The sequence below is a fragment of the Procambarus clarkii genome, chromosome 39, assembly GCF_040958095.1.
Source record: "Procambarus clarkii isolate CNS0578487 chromosome 39, FALCON_Pclarkii_2.0, whole genome shotgun sequence".
Classification (NCBI taxonomy): Eukaryota; Metazoa; Arthropoda; class Malacostraca; order Decapoda; family Cambaridae; genus Procambarus; species Procambarus clarkii.
This window is the reverse complement of record NC_091188.1, coordinates 5,948,786-5,969,193: the sequence shown is the minus strand read 5'-3', so window position 1 is coordinate 5,969,193 and position 20,408 is coordinate 5,948,786. Positions and strand designations below refer to the sequence as shown.

General features: G+C 42.1%; 4 protein-coding genes across 4 annotated transcripts; all 4 read left to right on the top strand.

Moving 5' to 3' along the window:
* Nucleotides 1–4,746: 4,746 nt before the first annotated feature.
* On the top strand, nucleotides 4,747–5,884 carry LOC123760555 (pro-resilin). The gene is made up of 3 exons (XM_045746243.2): nucleotides 4,747–4,837; nucleotides 5,197–5,253; nucleotides 5,373–5,884. The coding sequence occupies exons 1-3, from the start codon at nucleotides 4,826–4,828 to the stop codon at nucleotides 5,601–5,603; spliced, it is 300 nt and encodes a 99-aa protein (XP_045602199.1). The 5' UTR covers nucleotides 4,747–4,825; the 3' UTR covers nucleotides 5,604–5,884.
* Nucleotides 5,885–9,311: 3,427 nt separating this feature from the next.
* LOC123760556 (pro-resilin-like) lies at nucleotides 9,312–10,819 on the top strand. Its single transcript, XM_045746245.2, has 3 exons — nucleotides 9,312–9,409; nucleotides 9,923–9,979; nucleotides 10,100–10,819. The coding sequence occupies exons 1-3, from the start codon at nucleotides 9,398–9,400 to the stop codon at nucleotides 10,328–10,330; spliced, it is 300 nt and encodes a 99-aa protein (XP_045602201.1). The 5' UTR covers nucleotides 9,312–9,397; the 3' UTR covers nucleotides 10,331–10,819.
* Nucleotides 10,820–14,028: 3,209 nt separating this feature from the next.
* Nucleotides 14,029–15,274, top strand: LOC123760557 (pro-resilin-like). The gene is made up of 3 exons (XM_045746246.2): nucleotides 14,029–14,126; nucleotides 14,640–14,696; nucleotides 14,817–15,274. The coding sequence occupies exons 1-3, from the start codon at nucleotides 14,115–14,117 to the stop codon at nucleotides 15,045–15,047; spliced, it is 300 nt and encodes a 99-aa protein (XP_045602202.1). The 5' UTR covers nucleotides 14,029–14,114; the 3' UTR covers nucleotides 15,048–15,274.
* Nucleotides 15,275–18,437: 3,163 nt separating this feature from the next.
* LOC138349449 (pro-resilin-like) lies at nucleotides 18,438–19,650 on the top strand. Its single transcript, XM_045746248.2, has 3 exons — nucleotides 18,438–18,529; nucleotides 19,037–19,093; nucleotides 19,214–19,650. The coding sequence occupies exons 1-3, from the start codon at nucleotides 18,518–18,520 to the stop codon at nucleotides 19,442–19,444; spliced, it is 300 nt and encodes a 99-aa protein (XP_045602204.1). The 5' UTR covers nucleotides 18,438–18,517; the 3' UTR covers nucleotides 19,445–19,650.
* The last annotated feature ends 758 nt before the right edge of the window (nucleotides 19,651–20,408 follow it).

Here is a 20,408-nt window from a genome sequence, read left to right as displayed (position 1 = left end):
AGATAGGGGTAGGAAGCAGGAGACCAGATACAAGGTATCACTTGGGAGATGAAATACTTCAAGAGTCCGAGAGAGAGAAAGACCTGGGGGTTGATATCACGCCAGACCTGTCCCCTGAAGCACATATCAAGAGGATAACAGCAGCAGCATATGCCAGGTTGGCTAACATAAGAACGGCCTTTTGAAACTTGTGTAAGGAATCTTTCAGAACATTATATACCACATATGTCAGACCAATCCTGGAGTATGCGGCACCAGCATGGTGTCCATATCTAGTCAAGGATAAGACTAAACTGGAAAAGGTTAAAAGATTTGCCACCAGACTAGTACCCGAGCTGAGAGGTATGAGCTACGAGGAGAGACTGCGGGAATTGAACCTCACTTCGCTGGAAGACAGAAGAGTTAGGGGGGACATGATCACCACATTCAAGATCCTCAAGGGAATCGACAGGGTTGATAAAGACAGGCTGTTTAACACAAGGGGCACACGCACTAGGGGACACAGGTGGAAACTGAGTGCCCAAATGAGCCACAGAGATATTAGAAAGAACTTTTTTAGTGTCAGAGTGGTTGACAAATGGAATGCATTAGGAAGTGATGTGGTGGAGGCTGACTCCATACACAGTTTCAAGTGTAGATATGATAGAGCCCAATATTCTCAGGAACCTGTACACCTGTTGATTGACAGTTGAGAGGCGGGACCAAAGAGCCAAAGCTCAACCCCCCGCAAGCACAACTAGGTGATTACACACTCGTCTATTACAATAACTTTATATATCAAATGGAGCCAAGCGTGCAGCGTTGCGTGGAGGTCGTTGATGGTCCGAGCAGCAACGACTGGAGGTCACAAGAGGTGTGATCAGACCAGAGAGTAGGAGGAGGAGAGGAACCTCAACTTGTGTCCTCAAGTCCACCGACATGAAATACGAGGAGACTGAGGAAGGCCTTGAGGCGCCTGCGTGGCCAATATTGTTTAACCCATACGCCTGGGTCATACGCCTGAGTCATACGCTTGAGCCCTACGCCTGGGTCATATGCTTGGGTCATACGCCTGGGTCATACGCCTGGGTCATATGCTTGGGTCATACGCCTGGGTCATACGCCTGGGTCATACGCCTGGGTCCTACGCCTGGGTTATATGCCTGGGTCATACGCCTGGGTCATACGCCTGGGTCATACGCCTGGGTCATACACCTGGGTCATACGCCTGGGTCCTACGCCTGGGTCATACACCTGGGTCATACGCCTGGGTCCTACGCCTGGGTCATACACCTGGGTCATACGCCTGGGTCATACGCCTGGGTCATACGCCTGGGTCATACGCCTGGGTCATACACCTGGGTCATACACCTGGGTCCTACGCCTGGGTCATACACCTGGGTCCTACGTCTGGGTCATACGCCTGGGTCATACACCTGGGTCATACACCTGGGTCCTACGCCTGGGTCATACACCTGGGTCCTACGCCTGGGTCATACGCCTGGGTCATACACCTGGGTCATACACCTGGGTCCTACGCCTGGGTCATACACCTGGGTCATACACCTGGGTCCTACGCCTGGGTCATACGCCTGGGTCCTACGCCTGGGTCATACACCTGGGTCATACGCCTGGGTCATACACCTGGGTCATACACCTGGGTCCTACGCCTGGGTCATACACCTGGGTCCTACGCCTGGGTCATACGCCTGGGTCATACACCTGGGTCATACACCTGGGTCATACGCCTGGGTCATACACCTGGGTCATACACCTGGGTCCTACGCCTGGGTCATACGCCTGGGTCCTACGCCTGGGTCATACACCTGGGTCATACACCTGGGTCATACACCTGGGTCATACGCCTGGGTCATACGCCTGGGTCCTACGCCTGGGTCATACACCTGGGTCATACGCCTGGGTCATATGCCTGTCCAACACTCATACGCCTGTCTGACACACAGTGTGTAAGCAATCCTGCTATAATCCTGGGAACGTGTTCTATAAAATAAATCTGTAACACAATATCCAAACCAGCATTTCAGCAATAATGTTATAAATCTAAACATTAAATTGTCATGCACTGTTACCCATTCTGTTAAGTGTTAATATATAGTTTTGCATCCATTTAAAACACAGTTTACCATAGGCTTTCTGCCATTTGTTTTATTCAGTCACGTCCACATATATTTTTTTTGTCTTTTTAAAGAATACATCAATTTTTAGTTTAGTTTCCCTTCATAAGGAAGATTTCTTATACATAGGATTAACGTTGCTTGCCATACATTGATGTATATTTTCAGAGCATTTTATGTCATGTTCCAGTATGGTCATGTCTCCCGTCATGTTCCAGCCCCCCGCCCCGCCCCCCCCCCGTCATGTTCCAGCCCCCCGCCCCGCCCCCCCCGTCATGTTCCAGCACTGTCTTGCGGTAATTTATATTTCCAGAGCATCATAGAGGAAATGACTTGCAGAGACGCGGAGAAATATTAAAGCACCAAAGTGTTGCGGTCACTGTAAGCGGAATGTGTTATATTATGGCTACCTAATATCGCCGCCTGGTTATATTGACCTACAAATGGAATCGCATTATCGAGTATATTCGTTATATTTGTCTCCTTGTAAATGATTTATATATATATATATATATATATATATATATATATATATATATATATATATATATATATATATATATATATATATATTATATATTTATTTATATATGTGTGAGTGAGTGTGAATTTGACTTTGTAGGTCAAATTCACAAGTGGCGCGAATTCATCTAGAAAAAAAATTATCTGTACATTTATCTGTAGTAATACGATTATTGAGTGCTTTTGTGTGCTTGTTCCTTTATAACATTTGTTAGTTTGTTCCCAAAATGGGAGCCGTAATTTTGCTTTTTTATCACATGTGTGGAAAATGTTGTTATTGTAAAGGGAACATATATTTGGTTGTCACGCATCGCGCTTCGTGTTTGGAAGATTGTTCTTAAAGGGAGGGAGTTGCAGTGAAGTCAAGTGGGTCGACTGTACTTGTAGAATACACATACACACGCATACACCAGCCCACCTCCTGCTGGAGTGTCTGCAGCTGGGGCTTCGGGTCAAGCACGTTTCGGTGCCTTGAAGTTTGTGTGAGACTAGAAACGACTGTGGACAGGAATCTCAAGACAGTGGTAAGTGCTCCATTATTGGTGCGATGTGTTAATTGAAGAGTGTTATATATACATAGACTCAATGTGATGTGTAGGCTGGGTGTCTAATGTTACATATAGGTGTGGATTGCATCATGTGTCATATGCGGCAAACATGACCTCATAACCAAAACGCTGAGTTTTGGTTATGTTATCCAAACCCCCTCAGTATTAAAAGACAGTATTAAAAGTATTATTTAAGAAAGTATTAAAAGTATTATTTAAGAAAGTATTAAAAGTATTATTTAAGACAGTATTAAAAGTATTATTTAAGAAAGTATTAAAAGTATTATTTAAGAAAGTATTAAAGTATTAAAAGTATTGATGCATTAAAAGTATTAAAAGAAAGCACAAAGTTCGATAATTAATTATCGGTCTTTAATTAAACGACACCTGCATGCTGAAGGGTTGATGCCTGGTCTTAGCGGTGCCCAGGACCGCTACCCTTACTGTTGGACCAATTCCTGGACCACGAACCCGTCTCAATGCACTTGTACTGGGCAAAATACCTGTCACAGTGCTTATTAAGGCACATGTCAGTATCTGTGAGAAAATGATGTGGAGAGGGATACGATATCACCGGAAGGCTTTGGAATGGTCAACACACATGTCTGGAGGAACTGGAAGTCGTCGTTGTGGTAGTCAAGGGTAACAACCCTTGTAACAACTCTTGAACAACCAACGTCTCAAAGAGTGCACAGACATGCTAGCTAATCTTGTTGTCATTACTTCCTATCATCTTATTCACGGGAGAGTCACTGATCCTGTTACACACACATATAATACGTAGAAAGAGAGACAAATCTACATATTTGCATCAAAAGAAAATCACTGAGAAGGTCTACCACCTTCTATGAGGTGGTCTGTGAGGTGGTAGAAGGTCTACCACCTTCTATGAGGTGGTCTATGAGGTGGTAGAAGGTCTACCTCATCAATAACACTGACATTAAATGAAACAAGGTGTGACCTCCGCGTGTACATTATTACAATGTACAATGTACAATGTATTACACTTAACAGAATATCCCCTTTCCCCAAGACATACAAATATCATTACACCATGATCAAACCGGTATATTTAAGAGTTGCCAAAGTTAAGAGTTTGGATAACATTAGCATAAAGATAATCGACGAGCTAATTCCGTCTGGGGATCTCAAGACAAAGATTAAATCTACAATACTTCAGGGGATGAGAAAGAGCAAAGGAGATGTTTCGCTCTTAAAGAGATATTATAGTTAATACATCATGTTGTTTGAAAAAGACAAAATTAACTCGGTTACTAAAAATATTTAAAATATGAAACTCAGAAAGTATTGGGCAATTAATAATATCATAAAAATTGTAAATGGTAATGCGCCATATTTTTTATTTTACATCACCCTGTATAAAGTCCATTAAGCTTCATCATATACACTAAACATTGTTATTATTCATATTAATTATAAGAGAGAGATATGTAAGATCCAGTACATGAAGACTGGAGGCAAGAGAGGCCAGAATAGTGAGCAATACGACCTTGGCAAGTGAGGTATAAAGCCCGACTGGTGGCCGGGAAGGAGCCAGTGTACAGACAACTGACTACCGAGGCAGTTGGAGCATCTTAAACACAAGTGTTTCATCATCACCTCAACACAACGCAAACAATTATGTTCACCTCAGTGAGTAGCTTACAGTTCACACACTAGTGCGGTCGACTCAAAACCGATTGGTCCCGGGCTCGATTCCTGGGCGGGAAGAGACGTTTGGGCATGTTTCTTTACACCTGACGCCTGTGTTCACCTAGCAGCAAATAGTTAACCGGGGGATAGTAAATGACAACGGCATTCAACACATTCTATAAATGGTCAATATAGAAGTGGTAGTTTTTTTATCTGTACAGAAGTTCTTCTTAATCTATATAAGTTAACAATTCCGGTTAATTTTTTGCATTGTTTACATACCTATTTCCTTAATTAACCATCGTCTGAAACACACAATTATATTATCACATAATAACTTGCATTGATGTGTCCCGCAGGTGGTGTTGATGTGCATGATGGCGGCCCTGGGTGTGGCTCTCCCAACCGGCTACAATGTAGGTATTGAGCATTTATGTTCCACTGGATGATAAACATGACTATAATTGTTAGTATTTTATTCATAAATTGAACTGAAAATATGACAAGGCCATATCTTTCTTTCTTGCGTAAACAGGTTCCCATCCCTTACAACTTTGATTACGGAGTGAGCGCCGGGAACAACAACTTCGGCCACCAGGAGGCCGGTGACGGCCACAACGTGAAGGGTTCGTACTTCGTGCACCTTCCCGATGGCCGCGTGCAGACTGTGAATTACTGGGCCGACGGGAGCGGCTACCACCCCACCGTCACCTACCAGGGCACCGCTAGTTACCCCAGCTATGCTCCCTCCTATGGTTACCACTGACACACCCGCCTCAACAAACGCCTGGTTCAGATTTACCCCAAACATGGTCAACCATTAAGCTAGAGCTGTTGAAAAACTGACGATACTGTTGTAATATTCTTTCCATGTATTGTTTCCTGGCTGTACAGGAGCGGGTGTTGATGATGAACTAAAACTTGATCGGTTGTGTAATAAGAGGAGGAGGTTGATCAGGCCAGGAGGCTGTAGTATCCAATACTTTCTGGTCTCTCACATCTCCTCTTACTGCTTTTAATTATATTTTTCCTAATAAATATGTAGATGTAAAATGTGATGTTTTCCTTCGTTCATGATATATTAGTTGAATGTCGTAGATCAGTTAATTCCTCCCCTCCTTTGTCAGTAATAATAAAAAGCGGTCAACGAAAGTGAAGAAAATAATACGACATTATAAGTGTCGATTTATCTGTCAGTCCCCCTCCAATTTTATCTCTCCACCCTCCTCTTTCTCCTTCTACGTATCCTGTCTCACTATGATAATCACGACTGACTGGGGTGGCCAGGGTTGGGTGGGCATTGACTTCTGGTATTTTGTGACTTTAAGATAAGTTAGAAGGCAATTTTGTTTTTTAGGAAGCTTTTAAATGTCTAGCTAGTCGCAGAATTGCCAGGTTCGAAAGGTTCCCGTTGACATCAGGTTCACAGTGACACCGTGTCACACTGTTCGTTTCACTGTGCCAGTTCCGACCCGACCTTTTTGAGGACGAGCCCTACAACAATCACGGTGGCAAAGTTAGCCCCAAGTGCCTGGCCTCCACCTCTGGGCAGGCAGACGGACATAACAACAGACGTTCTAATTTATAGATATAGATTCTAATTTGTAAGTATAGATATGGTAAGCTGACTGTATTAATAAATAATTTCCCCTATGTTAATATTGTTTTGAAAAGGTCACTAGTCTTCCAAATGAGTTAAATTAACCAAGCTAGTTAATTAAAGTAATATTTGTTTAAAAAGTATCAAGAAGATGACCAGCAATTTAACACAGAAGTCCAAATACCAGTAACAAACAGTCGCAAGTAAGTTAATTATTCAGTGTGAACACTTATAGGTGATAAGAGAGATGTGATTGACGGATGTCACAGTGACGGAATTTATTTCCTGAGGAGGCTGGAGAGACTCTATATTCATATAGTCTGTCACAGTGAGACAAAGCCTGAATGCACTTCACTTCAATGTAGGACATTGGAGTGGCATTGTTAGTTCTGGAACACAACCTTAAAATTCCCTTCACCTGTACTCATGGTGACTTGAACCGTGGATCCCACGAGTGTGAGGCCGAAGCTCTATCGTCTGAGCTGTGTCGATAGAGTCTCCTAGAGCCCAGGTGAATGTAATGTTTATTTCCACGGCAGAATGGATGGCAATTAATACAACCTAAAGTTTGCAGCGTGGGGTCCTGGCCATGTTTGGTTGTGTCTGGAGTGTACCAACTTGAGTCTTACAATTTTCTCCTCGCACCTAACAAAAGTTTGGAGAGTTTCTGGTAAGTTTTGAACAATGATGAAATATTGGTGGCCATTCCTGAGAAGTTTTGAGAATTGCTGATATTTTGAGGACCGTTTTGGTAGTGTTGATTACCAGAGAATATCAGCACTCTGTTTTGTTACAATTAAAAAAACAACAACAATAATTTATCGGTATTATGAGAGGCAATAATGTTTGAGTGCCCGCTAGAAAAGGTGTTAGTAATTGCATAGAATGATATGGTTGAAGAATCATGCACTGTGTTGGCTGTTATGAAATAACAACTTATGAGTTAGGCTGGCAGAAACGGGATTATAGGATTGCAAGAGAGGAAGCTCCCGGGACGAGGAGAAAGACTCGTGCTACAGTTAGTTGTAGTCTGATCTGTAGTTGAGTAGTGACAGACGGAGCCGATGAGAATGACAGAGCCTCATCAGATATCTCAGATTCGAAATGGATTGATTGATGAAGATTAAGCCACCCAAGAGGTGGCAAATTCACAAGCTTAGTTCCGCATCTGCTAAAACAACAGATGCGGAACTAATTTTGGGAATTTGAATTAGAGAGAGAGAAATTAGCTTTGGAAGCGAAGATGCTAGATACCGAATCCAGGGAAATCCCGAAGAAAAAAAAAACAAGATTTGGGAAAGAAAAGTGAAGAAAGGAGATGAGGTGTTGTTACGCAGAGTTGTGGATTACACATGATGCCATATTCGTCAGTCATAACCGCATTGTCAAATACCGACAAGTAATAATTAAAAGATAGAACCAAGAACGATAAATGTATAATTAAACCACACATACAGTTGTGGCACTTGTCGGGGAGTTAGTGCCAGGCATCACCATCGCTGGCACCATCACCCTTACTGTGTTTACTAGTTGTGTTTTTGCGGGGGTTGAGCTTTGCTCTTTCGGCCCGCCTCTCAACTGTCAATCAACTGTTTACTAACTATTTTTTTTTTTTTTTTTTTTTTTCACACCACACACACACACACCCCAGGAAGCAGCCCGTGACAGCTGACTAACTCCCAGGTACCTATTTACTGCTAGGTAACAGGGGCACTTAGGGTGAAAGAAACTTTGCCCATTTGTTTCTGCCGCGTGCGGGAATCGAACCCGCGCCACAGAATTACGAGTCCTGCGCGCTATCCACCAGGCTACGAGGCCCCCGTTGGACTGTTGGACCACGTCCTTGCACACTTGGCAGTGACGGCCGATAGTCTATACAAGTGCGCTTGTTCTGACCGAACTACCTGACAGCGTTCCTATTTAGGCACACGAGGGTTCGTGCCAGACAAAGATCAGAAGATGATGGGGTAATTACGAGAGAAAGCTCGTATACAGTGTCTCAGGAAGGTTTATAAATTGTCACATACGTCTAGAGGAACTGTCAGCCATCGTTTAAATAGTCGAGGATAGGATAGGTATGGGGTGCATAATAAAGAAAGGTAGGATGAACAACCAACTTCTAACGTAATGTCCGATAATCTTGATGTCATTACTCCCGTCTTAGTCTCAGGAAAATCTTTAATCCTGTTTTCCTAATAATGAGTAGAAAGTTAGATGAAGAGGAACTCTCTGAAAAGTTCCCCCCCCCCACGTTACCAACACTGTCATCAAATGAAGCAACTTTTGGGAGAGAGTGTTCCTAGCCTCTCTGTATGTTCATTATTACAATGTACAGGCACTTCGTAGAGTGGTTCCCCTTGACTTATCAATACACACTTATCAAGCTGATATACTTAAGAGTGGGATGTACTTAGGGTTCGAATAGCATTAATACAATGATAATCGAGACGCTAGTTCTTTTCTTAGGATGTCAAGATAAAAATAGATGGAATTTACTTCAGTGGAAAATAATCAGTGGAGATATTTCGCTTCTGTCGAAAGATATCAAAATTAGCATGTGTTGTTTAGATCAAACAAATGTACTCGGCAACTGAGGAGATCACAAATATAAGGCTCAAAGTCTTGTTCAATGAACAACATACCAGAAAATCTTTATGACAATGGTATTATAATATTTGCTTAACATCAACCCGAACAACATCTAAAGAGATAGTGATATAGACTGCATCATCATATGCACTAAACAATTAATATTATAAGAGAGAGATATGTAAGATCCAGTACATGAAGACTGGAGGCAAGAGAGGCCAGACTGGTGAGCAATACGACCTTGGCAAGTGAGGTATAAAGCCCGACTGGTGGCCGGGAAGGAGCCAGTGTACAGACAACTGACTACCGAGGCAGTTGGAGCATCTTAAACACAAGTGTTTCATCATCACCCCAACACGACGCTAACAATTATGTTCACCTCAGTGAGTAGCTTACAATTCACATAATAGTGTGGTCGACTCACAACCGATTAGTCCCGGGTTCGATTCCTGGGCAGTGTGGGACGTTTGGGCATGATTCCTTACACCTGACGCCTGTGTTCCCCTAACAGCAAATTTATAACCAGGGGATAGTTAACGACAACGGCATTTAACACATTTTGTAAATGATCTATAGATACATTTGAAGCTGTTCTTGGTCTATATATAAGGCAACAGTGACAGTTCATTCAAATTCTAGAATTTTAGAGCTCATAATTTGCTGCATGCGGCTTCGGAAATCAATGCTTTTTCACAATCATGATAACAGCTATACAGTCGAGCGATTGAGTATCGAAGAAATTGAAGAGATGAGATCAGAAATATGATGAGATCTCTGTATCTGGAATACAGAGTAAGAGTTGTTTGTTGCATTTTTTACATACCTATTTCCTTAACCATCGCTTGAAACACAATATTATATTATCACATAATAACTTGTATTGATGTGTCCCGCAGGTGGTGTTGATGTGCATGATGGCGGCCCTGGGTGTGACTCTCCCAACCGGCTACAATGTACGTATTGAGCATTTATGTTTCACTGGATGATAAACATGACTATAATTGTCAGCATTTTATTCATAAATTGAACTGAAAATATGACAAAGCCATACCTTCCATCTCTTGCATAAACAGGTTCCCATCCCTTACAACTTTAATTACGGAGTGAGCGCCGGGAACAACAACTTCGGCCACCAGGAGGCCGGTGACGGCCACAACGTGAAGGGTTCGTACTTCGTGCACCTTCCCGATGGCCGCGTGCAGACTGTGAATTACTGGGCCGACGGGAGCGGCTACCACCCCACCGTCACCTACCAGGGCACCGCTAGTTACCCCAGCTATGCTCCCTCCTATGGTTACCACTGACACACCCGCCTCAACAAACGCCTGGTTCAGATTTACCCCAAACATGGTCAACCATTAAGCTAGAGCTGTTGAAAAACTGACGATACTGTTGTAATATTCTTTCCATGTATTGTTTCCTGGCTGTACAGGAGCGGGTGTTGATGATGAACTAAAACTTGATCCGTTGTGTAATAAGAGGAGGAGGTTGATCAGGCCAGGAGGCTTTAGTATCCAATACTTTCTGGTCTCTCACATCTCCTCTTACTGCTTTTAATTATATTTTTCCTAATAAATATGTAGATGTAAAATGTGATGTTTTCCTTCGTTCATGATATATTAGTTGAATGTCGTAGATCAGTTAATTCCTCCCCTCCTTTGTCAGTAATAATAAAAAGCGGTCAACGAAAGTGAAGAAAATAATACGACATTATAAGTGTCGATTTATCTGTCAGTCCCCCTCCAATTTTATCTCTCCACCCTCCTCTCTCTCCTTCTACGTATCCTGTCTCACTATGATAATCACGACTGACTGGGGTGGCCAGGGTTGGGTGGGCATTGACTTCTGGTATTTTGTGACTTTACGATAAGTTAGAAGGCAATTTTGTTTTTTAGGAAGCTTTTAAATGTCTAGCTAGTCGCAGAATTGCCAGGTTCGAAAGATTCACCTTGACACCATGTCACGCTGTTCGTTTCACTGTGCCATTTCCGACCCGACCTTTTTGAGGTCGTGCCCTAAAACAATCTCAGTGACAAATTGGGCAAAGTTAGCCCCAAGTGCCTGGCCTCCACCTCTGGGCAGGCAGACGGACATAACAACAGACGTTCTAATTTATAGATATAGATTCTAATTTGTAAGTATAGATATGGTAAGCTGACTGTATTAATAAATAATTTCCCCTATGTTAATATTGTTTTGAAAAGGTCACTAGTCTTCCAAATGAGTTAAATTAACCAAGCTAGTTAATTAAAGTAATATTTGTTTAAAAAGTATCAAGAAGATGACCAGCAATTTAACACAGAAGTCCAAATACCAGTAACAAACAGTCGCAAGTAAGTTAATTATTCAGTGTGAACACTTATAGGTGATAAGAGAGATGTGATTGACGGATGTCACAGTGACGGAATTTATTTCCTGAGGAGGCTGGAAAGATTCTATATTCATATAGTCTGTCACAGTGAGACGAAGCCTGAATGCACTTCACTTCAATGTAGGACATTGGAGTGGCATTGTTGGTTCTGGAACACAACCTTAAGTTTCCCTTCACCTGAACTCTAAGAGACTCGAACCGTGAACCCCACGAGTGTGAGGCCGAAGCTCTATAGTCTGAGCTGTGTCGATAGTCTCCTAGAGCCCAGGTGAATGGAATGTTTATTTCCACGGCAGAATGGATGGCAATTAATACAACCTAAAGTTTGCAGCGTGGGGTCCTGGCCATGTTTGGTTGTGTCTGGAGTGTACCGACTTGAGTCTTACAATTTTCTCCTCGCACCTAACAAAAGTTTGGAGAGTTTCTGGTAAGTTTTGAACAATGATGAAACATTGGTGGCCATTCCTGAGAATTTTTGAGAATTGCTGATATTTTGAGGACCGTTTTGGTAGTGTTAATTACCAGAGAATATCAGTACTCTGTTTTGTTACAATTAAAAAAACAACAACAGTAATTTATCGGTATTATGAGAGGCAATAATATCTGAGTCCCCGCTAGAAAAGGTGTTAGTAATTGCATAGAATGATAGTGTTGAAGAATCATGCACTGTGTTGCGTGTTGTGAAATAACAAGTTAAGATTTAGGCTGGCAGAAACGGGATTATACGATTGCAAGAGAGGAAGCTCCCCGGGACGAGGAGAAAGACTCGTGCTACAGTTAGTGGTAGTCTGATCTGTAGTTGAGTAGTGACAGACGGAGCCGATGAGAATGACAGAGCCTCATCAGATATCTCAGATTCGAAATGGATTGATTGATGAAGATTAAGCCACCCAAGAGGTGGAAAATTCACAAGCTTAGTTCCGCATCTGCTAAAACAACAGATGCGGAACTAAGTTTGGGAATTTGAATTAGAGAGAGAGAAATTAGCTTTGGAAGCGAAGATGCTAGATACCGAATCCAGGGAAATCCCGAAGAAAAAAAAAACAAGATTTGGGAAAGAAAAGTGAAGAAAGGAGATGAGGTGTTGTTACGCAGAGTTGTGGATTACACATGATGCCATATTCGTCAGTCATAACCGCATTGTCAAATACCGACAAGTAATAATTAAAAGATAGAACCAAGAACGATAAATGTATAATTAAACCACACATACAGTTGTGGCACTTGTCGGGGAGTTAGTGCCAGGCATCACCATCGCTGGCACCATCACCCTTACTGTGTTTACTAGTTGTGTTTTTGCGGGGGTTGAGCTTTGCTCTTTCGGCCCGCCTCTCAACTGTCAATCAACTGTTTACTAACTACTTTTTTTTTTTTTTTTTTTCACACCACACACACACACCCCAGGAAGCAGCCCGTGACAGCTGACTAACTCCCAGGTACCTATTTACAGCTAGGTAACAGGGGCACTTAGGGTGAAAGAAACTTTGCCCATTTGTTTCTGCCTCGTGCGGGAATCGAACCCGCGCCACAGAATTACGAGTCCTGCGCGCTATCCACCAGGCTACGAGGCCTACGTTGGACTGTTGGACCACGTCCTTGCACACTTGGCAGTGACGGCCGATAGTCTATACAAGTGCGCTTGTTCTGACCGAACTACCTGACAGCGTTTCTATTTAGGCACACGAGGGTTCGTGCCAGACAATGATCAGAAGATGGTGAGGTAAATACGAGAGAAAGCTCGTATACAGTGTCTCAGGAAGGTTTATAAATTGTCACATACGTCTAGAGGAACTGTCAGCCATCGTTTAAATAGTCGAGGATAGGATAGGTATGGGGTGCATAATAATGAAAGGTAGGATGAACAACCAACTTCTAACGTAATGTCCGATAATCTTGATGTCATTACTCCCGTCTTAGTCTCAGGAAAATCTTTAATCCTGTTTTCCTAATAATGAGTAGAAAGTTAGATGAAGAGGAACTCTCTGAAAAGTCCTCCCCCCCCCCCCACGTTACCAACACTGTCATCAAATGAAGCAACATTTGGGAGAGGGTGTTCCTAGCCTCTCTGTATGTTCATTATTACAATGTACAGGCACTTCGTAGAGTGGTTCCCCTTGACTTATCAATACACACTTATCAAGCTGATATACTTAAGAGTGGGATGTACTTAGGGTTCGAATAGCATTAATATAATGATAATCGAGACGCTAGTTCTTTTCTTTGGATGTCAAGATAAAAATAGATGGAATTTACTTCAGTGGAAAATAATCAGTGGAGATATTTCTCTTCTGTCGAAAGATATCAAAATTAACATGTGTTGTTTAGATCAAACAAATGTACTCGGCAACTGAGGAGACCACAAATATAAGGCTCAAAGTCTTGTTCAATGAACAACATACCAGAAAATCTTTATGACAATGGTATTATAATATTTGCTTAACATCAACCCGAACAACATCTAAAGAGATAGTGATATAGACTGCATCATCATATGCACTAAACAATTAATATTATAAGAGAGAGATATGTAAGATCCAGTACATGAAGACTGGAGGCAAGAGAGGCCAGACTGGTGAGCAATACGACCTTGGCAAGTGAGGTATAAAGCCCGACTGGTGGCCGGGAAGGAGCCAGTGTACAGACAACTGACTACCGAGGCAGTTGGAGCATCTTAAACACAAGTGTTTCATCATCACCCCAACACGACGCTAACAATTATGTTCACCTCAGTGAGTAGCTTACAATTCACATAATAGTGTGGTCGACTCACAACCGATTAGTCCCGGGTTCGATTCCTGGGCAGTGTGGGACGTTTGGGCATGATTCCTTACACCTGACGCCTGTGTTCCCCTAACAGCAAATTTATAACCTGGGGATAGTTAACGACAACGGCATTTAACACATTTTGTAAATGATCTATAGATACATTTGAAGCTGTTCTTGGTCTATATATAAGGCAACAGTGACAGTTCATTCAAATTCTAGAATTTTAGAGCTCATAATTTGCTGCATGCGGCTTCGGAAATCAATGCTTTTTCACAATCATGATAACAGCTATACAGTCGAGCGATTGAGTATCGAAGAAATTGAAGAGATGAGATCAGAAATATGATGAGATCTCTGTATCTGGAATACAGAGTAAGAGTTGTTTGTTGCATTTTTTACATACCTATTTCCTTAACCGTCGCTTGAAACACAATATTATATTATCACATAATAACTTGCATTGATGTGTCCCGCAGGTGGTGTTGATGTGCATGATGGCGGCCCTGGGTGTGACTCTCCCAACCGGCTACAATGTACGTATTGAGCATTTATGTTCCACTGGATGATAAACATGACTATAATTGTCAGCATTTTATTCATAAATTGAACTGAAAATATGACAAAGCCATACCTTCCATCTCTTGCATAAACAGGTTCCCATCCCTTACAACTTTAATTACGGAGTGAGCGCCGGGAACAACAACTTCGGCCACCAGGAGGCCGGTGACGGCCACAACGTGAAGGGTTCGTACTTCGTGCACCTTCCCGATGGCCGCGTGCAGACTGTGAATTACTGGGCCGACGGGAGCGGCTACCACCCCACCGTCACCTACCAGGGCACCGCTAGTTACCCCAGCTATGCTCCCTCCTATGGTTACCACTGACACACCCGCCTCAACAAACGCCTGGTTCAGATTTACCCCAAACATGGTCAACCATTAAGCTAGAGCTGTTGAAAAACTGACGATACTGTTGTAATATTCTTTCCATGTATTGTTTCCTGGCTGTACAGGAGCGGGTGTTGATGATGAACTAAAACTTGATCCGTTGTGTAATAAGAGGAGGAGGTTGATCAGGCCAGGAGGCTTTAGTATCCAATACTTTCTGGTCTCTCACATCTCCTCTTACTGCTTTTAATTATATTTTTCCTAATAAATATGTAGATGTAAAATGTGATGTTTTCCTTCGTTCATGATATATTAGTTGAATGTCGTAGATCAGTTAATTCCTCCCCTCCTTTGTCAGTAATAATAAAAAGCGGTCAACGAAAGTGAAGAAAATAATACGACATTATAAGTGTCGGTTTATCTGTCAGTCCCCCTCCAATTTTATCTCTCCACCCTCCTCTCTCTCCTTCTACGTATCCTGTCTCACTATGATAATCACGACTGACTGGGGTGGCCAGGGTTGGGTGGGCATTGACTTCTGGTATTTTGTGACTTTACGATAAGTTAGAAGGCAATTTTGTTTTTTAGGAAGCTTTTAAATGTCTAGCTAGTCGCAGAATTGCCAGGTTCGAAAGATTCACCTTGACACCATGTCACGCTGTTCGTTTCACTGTGCCATTTCCGACCCGACCTTTTTGAGGTCGTGCCCTAAAACAATCACGGTGGCAAATTGGGCAAAGTTAGCCCCAAGTGCCTGGCCTCCACCTCTGGGCAGGCAGACGGACATAACAACAGACGTTCTAATTTATAGATATAGATTCTAATTTGTAAGTATAGATATGGTAAGCTGACTGTATTAATAAATAATTTCCCCTATGTTAATATTGTTTTGAAAAGGTCACTAGTCTTCCAAATGAGTTAAATTAACCAAGCTAGTTAATTAAAGTAATATTTGTTTAAAAAGTATCAAGAAGATGACCAGCAATTTAACACAGAAGTCCAAATACCAGTAACAAACAGTCGCAAGTAAGTTAATTATTCAGTGTGAACACTTATAGGTGATAAGAGAGATGTGATTGACGGATGTCACAGTGACGGAATTTATTTCCTGAGGAGGCTGGAAAGATTCTATATTCATATAGTCTGTCACAGTGAGACGAAGCCTGAATGCACTTCACTTCAATGTAGGACATTGGAGTGGCATTGTTGGTTCTGGAACACAACCTTAAGTTTCCCTTCACCTGAACTCTAAGAGACTCGAACCGTGAACCCCACGAGTGTGAGGCCGAAGCTCTATAGTCTGAGCTGTGTCGATAGTCTCCTAGAGCCCAGGTGAATGGAATGTTTATTTCCACGGCAGAATGGATGGCAATTAATACAACCTAAAGTTTGCAGCGTGGGGTCCTGGCCATGTTTGGTTGTGTCTGGAGTGTACCGACTTGAGTCTTACAATTTTCTCCTCGCACCTAACAAAAGTTTGGAGAGTTTCTGGTAAGTTTTGAACAATGATGAAACATTGGTGGCCATTCCTGAGAATTTTTGAGAATTGCTGATATTTTGAGGACCGTTTTGGTAGTGTTAATTACCAGAGAATATCAGTACTCTGTTTTGTTACAATTAAAAAAACAACAACAGTAATTTATCGGTATTATGAGAGGCAATAATGTTTGAGTCCCCGCTAGAAAAGGTGTTAGTAATTGCATAGAATGATAGTGTTGAAGAATCATGCACTGTGTTGCGTGTTGTGAAATAACAAGTTAAGATTTAGGCTGGCAGAAACGGGATTATACGATTGCAAGAGAGGAAGCTCCCCGGGACGAGGAGAAAGACTCGTGCTACAGTTAGTGGTAGTCTGATCTGTAGTTGAGTAGTGAGAGACGGAGCCGATGAGAATGACAGAGCCTCATCAGATATCTCAGATTCGAAATGGATTGATTGATGAAGATTAAGCCACCCAAGAGGTGGCAAATTCTCAAACTTAGTTCCGCATCTGCTAAAACAACAGATGCGGAACTAAGTTTGGAAATTTGAATTAGAGAGAGAGAAATTAACTTTGGAAGCGAAGATGCTAGATGCCGAATTCAGGGAAATCCCGAAGAAAAAAAAAAACAAGATTTGAGAAAGAAAAGTGAAGAAAGGAGATGAGGTGTTGTTACACAGAGTTGTGGATTACACATGATTCCATATTCGTCAGTCATAACCGCATTGTCAAATACCGACAAGTAATAATTAAAAGATAGAACCAAGAACGATAAATGTATAATTAAACCACACAGTTGTGGCACTTGTCGGGGAGTTAGTGCCAGGCATCACCATCGCTGGCACCATCACCCTTACTGTTGGACCACGTCCTTGCACACTTGGCAGTGACGGCTGATAGTCTATACAAGTGCGCTTGTTCTGACCAAACTACCTGACAGCGTTCCTATTTAGGCACACGAGGGTTCGTGCCAGACAAAGATCAGAAGATGATGGAGTAATTACGAGAGAAAGCTCGTATACAGTGTCTCAGGAAGGTTTATAAATTGTCACATACGTCTAGAGGAACTGTCAGCCATCGTTTAAATAGTCGAGGATAGGATAGGTATGGGGTGCATAATAATGAAAGGTAGGATGAACAACCAACTTCTAACGTAATGTCCGATAATCTTGATGTCATTACTCCCGTCATAGTCTCAGGAAAATCTTTAATCCTGTTTTCCTAATAATGAGTAGAAAGTTAGATGAAGAGGAACTCTCTGAAAAGTCCCCCCCCCACGTTACCAACACTGTCATCAAATGAAGCAATATTTGGGAGAGGGTGTTCCTAGCCTCTCTGTATGTTCATTATTACAATGTACAGGCACTTCGTTGAGTGGTTCCCCTTGACTTATCAATACACACTTATCAAGCTGATATACTTAAGAGTGGGATGTACTTAGGGTTCGAATAGCATTAATATAATGATAATCGAGACGCTAGTTCTTTTCTTTGGATGTCAAGATAAAAATAGATGGAATTTACTTCAGTGGAAAATAATCAGTGGAGATATTTCTCTTCTGTCGAAAGATATCAAAATTAACATGTGTTGTTTAGATCAAACAAATGTACTCGGCAACTGAGGAGATCACAAATATAAGGCTCAAAGTCTTGTTCAATGAACAACATACCAGAAAATCTTTATGACAATGGTATTATAATATTTGCTTAACATCAACCCGAACAACATCTAAAGAGATAGTGATATAGACTGCATCATCATATGCACTAAACAATTAATATTATAAGAGAGAGATATGCAAGATCCAGTACATGAAGACTGGAGGCAAGAGAGGCCAGACTGGTGAGCAATACGACCTTGGCAAGTGAGGTATAAAGCCCGACTGGTGGCCGGGAAGGAGCCAGTGTACAGACAACTGACTACCGAGGCAGTTGGAGCATCTTAAACACAAGTGTTTCCTCATCACCCCAACACAACGCTAACAATTATGTTCACCTCAGTGAGTAGCTTACAGTTCACACACTTGTGCGGTCGACTCACAACCGATTGGTCCCGGGTTCTATTCCTGGGCAGGGCGAGACGTTTGGGCATGATTCCTTACACCTGACGTTCCCCTAACAGGAAATTGGTAACCAGGGGATAGTTAACGACAACGGCATTTAACACATTTTGTAAATGATCTATAGATACATTTGAAGCTGTTCTTGGTCTATATATAAGGCAACAGTGACAGTTCATTCAAATTCTAGAATTTTAGAGCTCATAATTTGCTGCATGCGGCTTCGGAAATCAATGCTTTTTCACAATCATGATAACAGCTATACAGTCGAGCGATTGAGTATCGAAGAAATTGAAGAGATGAGATCAGAAATATGATGAGATCTCTGTATCTGGAATACAGAGTAAGAGTTGTTTGTTGCATTTTTTACATACCTATTTCCTTAACCGTCGCTTGAAACACAATATTATATTATCACATAATAACTTGCATTGATGTGTCCCGCAGGTGGTGTTGATGTGCATGATGGCGGCCCTGGGTGTGACTCTCCCAACCGGCTACAATGTACGTATTGTGCATTTATGTTCCACTGGATGATAAACATGACTATAATTGTCAGTATTTTATTCATAAATTGAACTGAAAATATGACAAAGCCATACCTTCCATCTCTTGCATAAACAGGTTCCCATCCCTTACAACTTTAATTACGGAGTGAGCGCCGGTAATAACAACTTCGGCCACCAGGAGGCCGGTGACGGCCACAACGTGAAGGGTTCGTACTTCGTGCACCTTCCCGATGGCCGCGTGCAGACTGTGAATTACTGGGCCGACGGGAGCGGCTACCACCCCACCGTCACCTACCAGGGCACCGCTAGTTACCCCAGCTATGCTCCCTCCTATGGTTACCACTGACACACCCGCCTCAACAAACGCCTGGTTCAGATTTACCCCAAACATGGTCAACCATTAAGCTAGAGCTGTTGAAAAACTGACGATACTGTTGTAATATTCTTTCCATGTATTGTTTCCTGGCTGTACAGGAGCGGGTGTTGATGATGAACTAAAACTTGATCGGTTGTGTAATAAGAGGAGGAGGTTGATCAGGCCAGGAGGCTGTAGTATCCAATACTTTCTGATCTCACCTCTGATCTCTCACACCTCTTACTACTTTAAATTATATTTTTCCTAATAAATATGTAGATGTATAATGTGATGTTTTCCTTCGTTCATGATATATTTGTTGAATGTCGTAGATCAGTTAATTCCTCCCCTCCTTTGTAAGTAAAAATGAAAAGCGGTCAACAAAAGTGAAGAAAATAATACGACATTATAAGTGTCGGTTTATCTGTCAGTCCCCCTCCAATTTTATCTCTCCACCCTCCTCTCTCTCCTTCTACGTATCCTGTCTCACTATGATAATCACGACTGACTGGGATGGCCAGGATTGGGTGGGCATTGACCTCTGGTAATTTGTGACTTTACGATAAGTTAGAAGGCAATTTTATTGTTTAGGAAGCTTTTAAATGTCTAGCTAGTCGCAGAATTGCCAGGTTCGAAAGGTTCCCGTTGACATCAGGTTCACAGTGACACCTTGTCACACTGTTCGTTTCACGGCCAGTTCCGACCCGACCTTTTTGAGGACGTGCCCTACAACAATCACGGTGGCAAATTGGGCAAAGTTAGCGCCAAGTGCCTGGCCTCCAACTCTGCGTAGGCAGACGGATATACTAACAGACATTCTAATTTATAGATATGGATTCTAATTTGTAGGTATAGATATGCCAAGCTGACTGAATTAATAAATAAAGTCCCGTATGTTAATATTATTTTGAAAAAGTCACTAATCTTCTAAATGAGTTAAATTAACCAAGCTAGT

Excerpts from the sequence above, each read along its gene's own strand:
- LOC123760557 (XM_045746246.2), top strand. Across the intron at positions 14,697-14,816 it reads CTCTCCCAACCGGCTACAAT|GTTCCCATCCCTTACAACTT; the intron begins GTACGTATTGAG and ends TTGCATAAACAG.
- LOC123760555 (XM_045746243.2), top strand. Across the intron at positions 5,254-5,372 it reads CTCTCCCAACCGGCTACAAT|GTTCCCATCCCTTACAACTT; the intron begins GTAGGTATTGAG and ends TTGCGTAAACAG.
- LOC138349449 (XM_045746248.2), top strand. Across the intron at positions 19,094-19,213 it reads CTCTCCCAACCGGCTACAAT|GTTCCCATCCCTTACAACTT; the intron begins GTACGTATTGTG and ends TTGCATAAACAG.
- LOC123760556 (XM_045746245.2), top strand. Across the intron at positions 9,980-10,099 it reads CTCTCCCAACCGGCTACAAT|GTTCCCATCCCTTACAACTT; the intron begins GTACGTATTGAG and ends TTGCATAAACAG.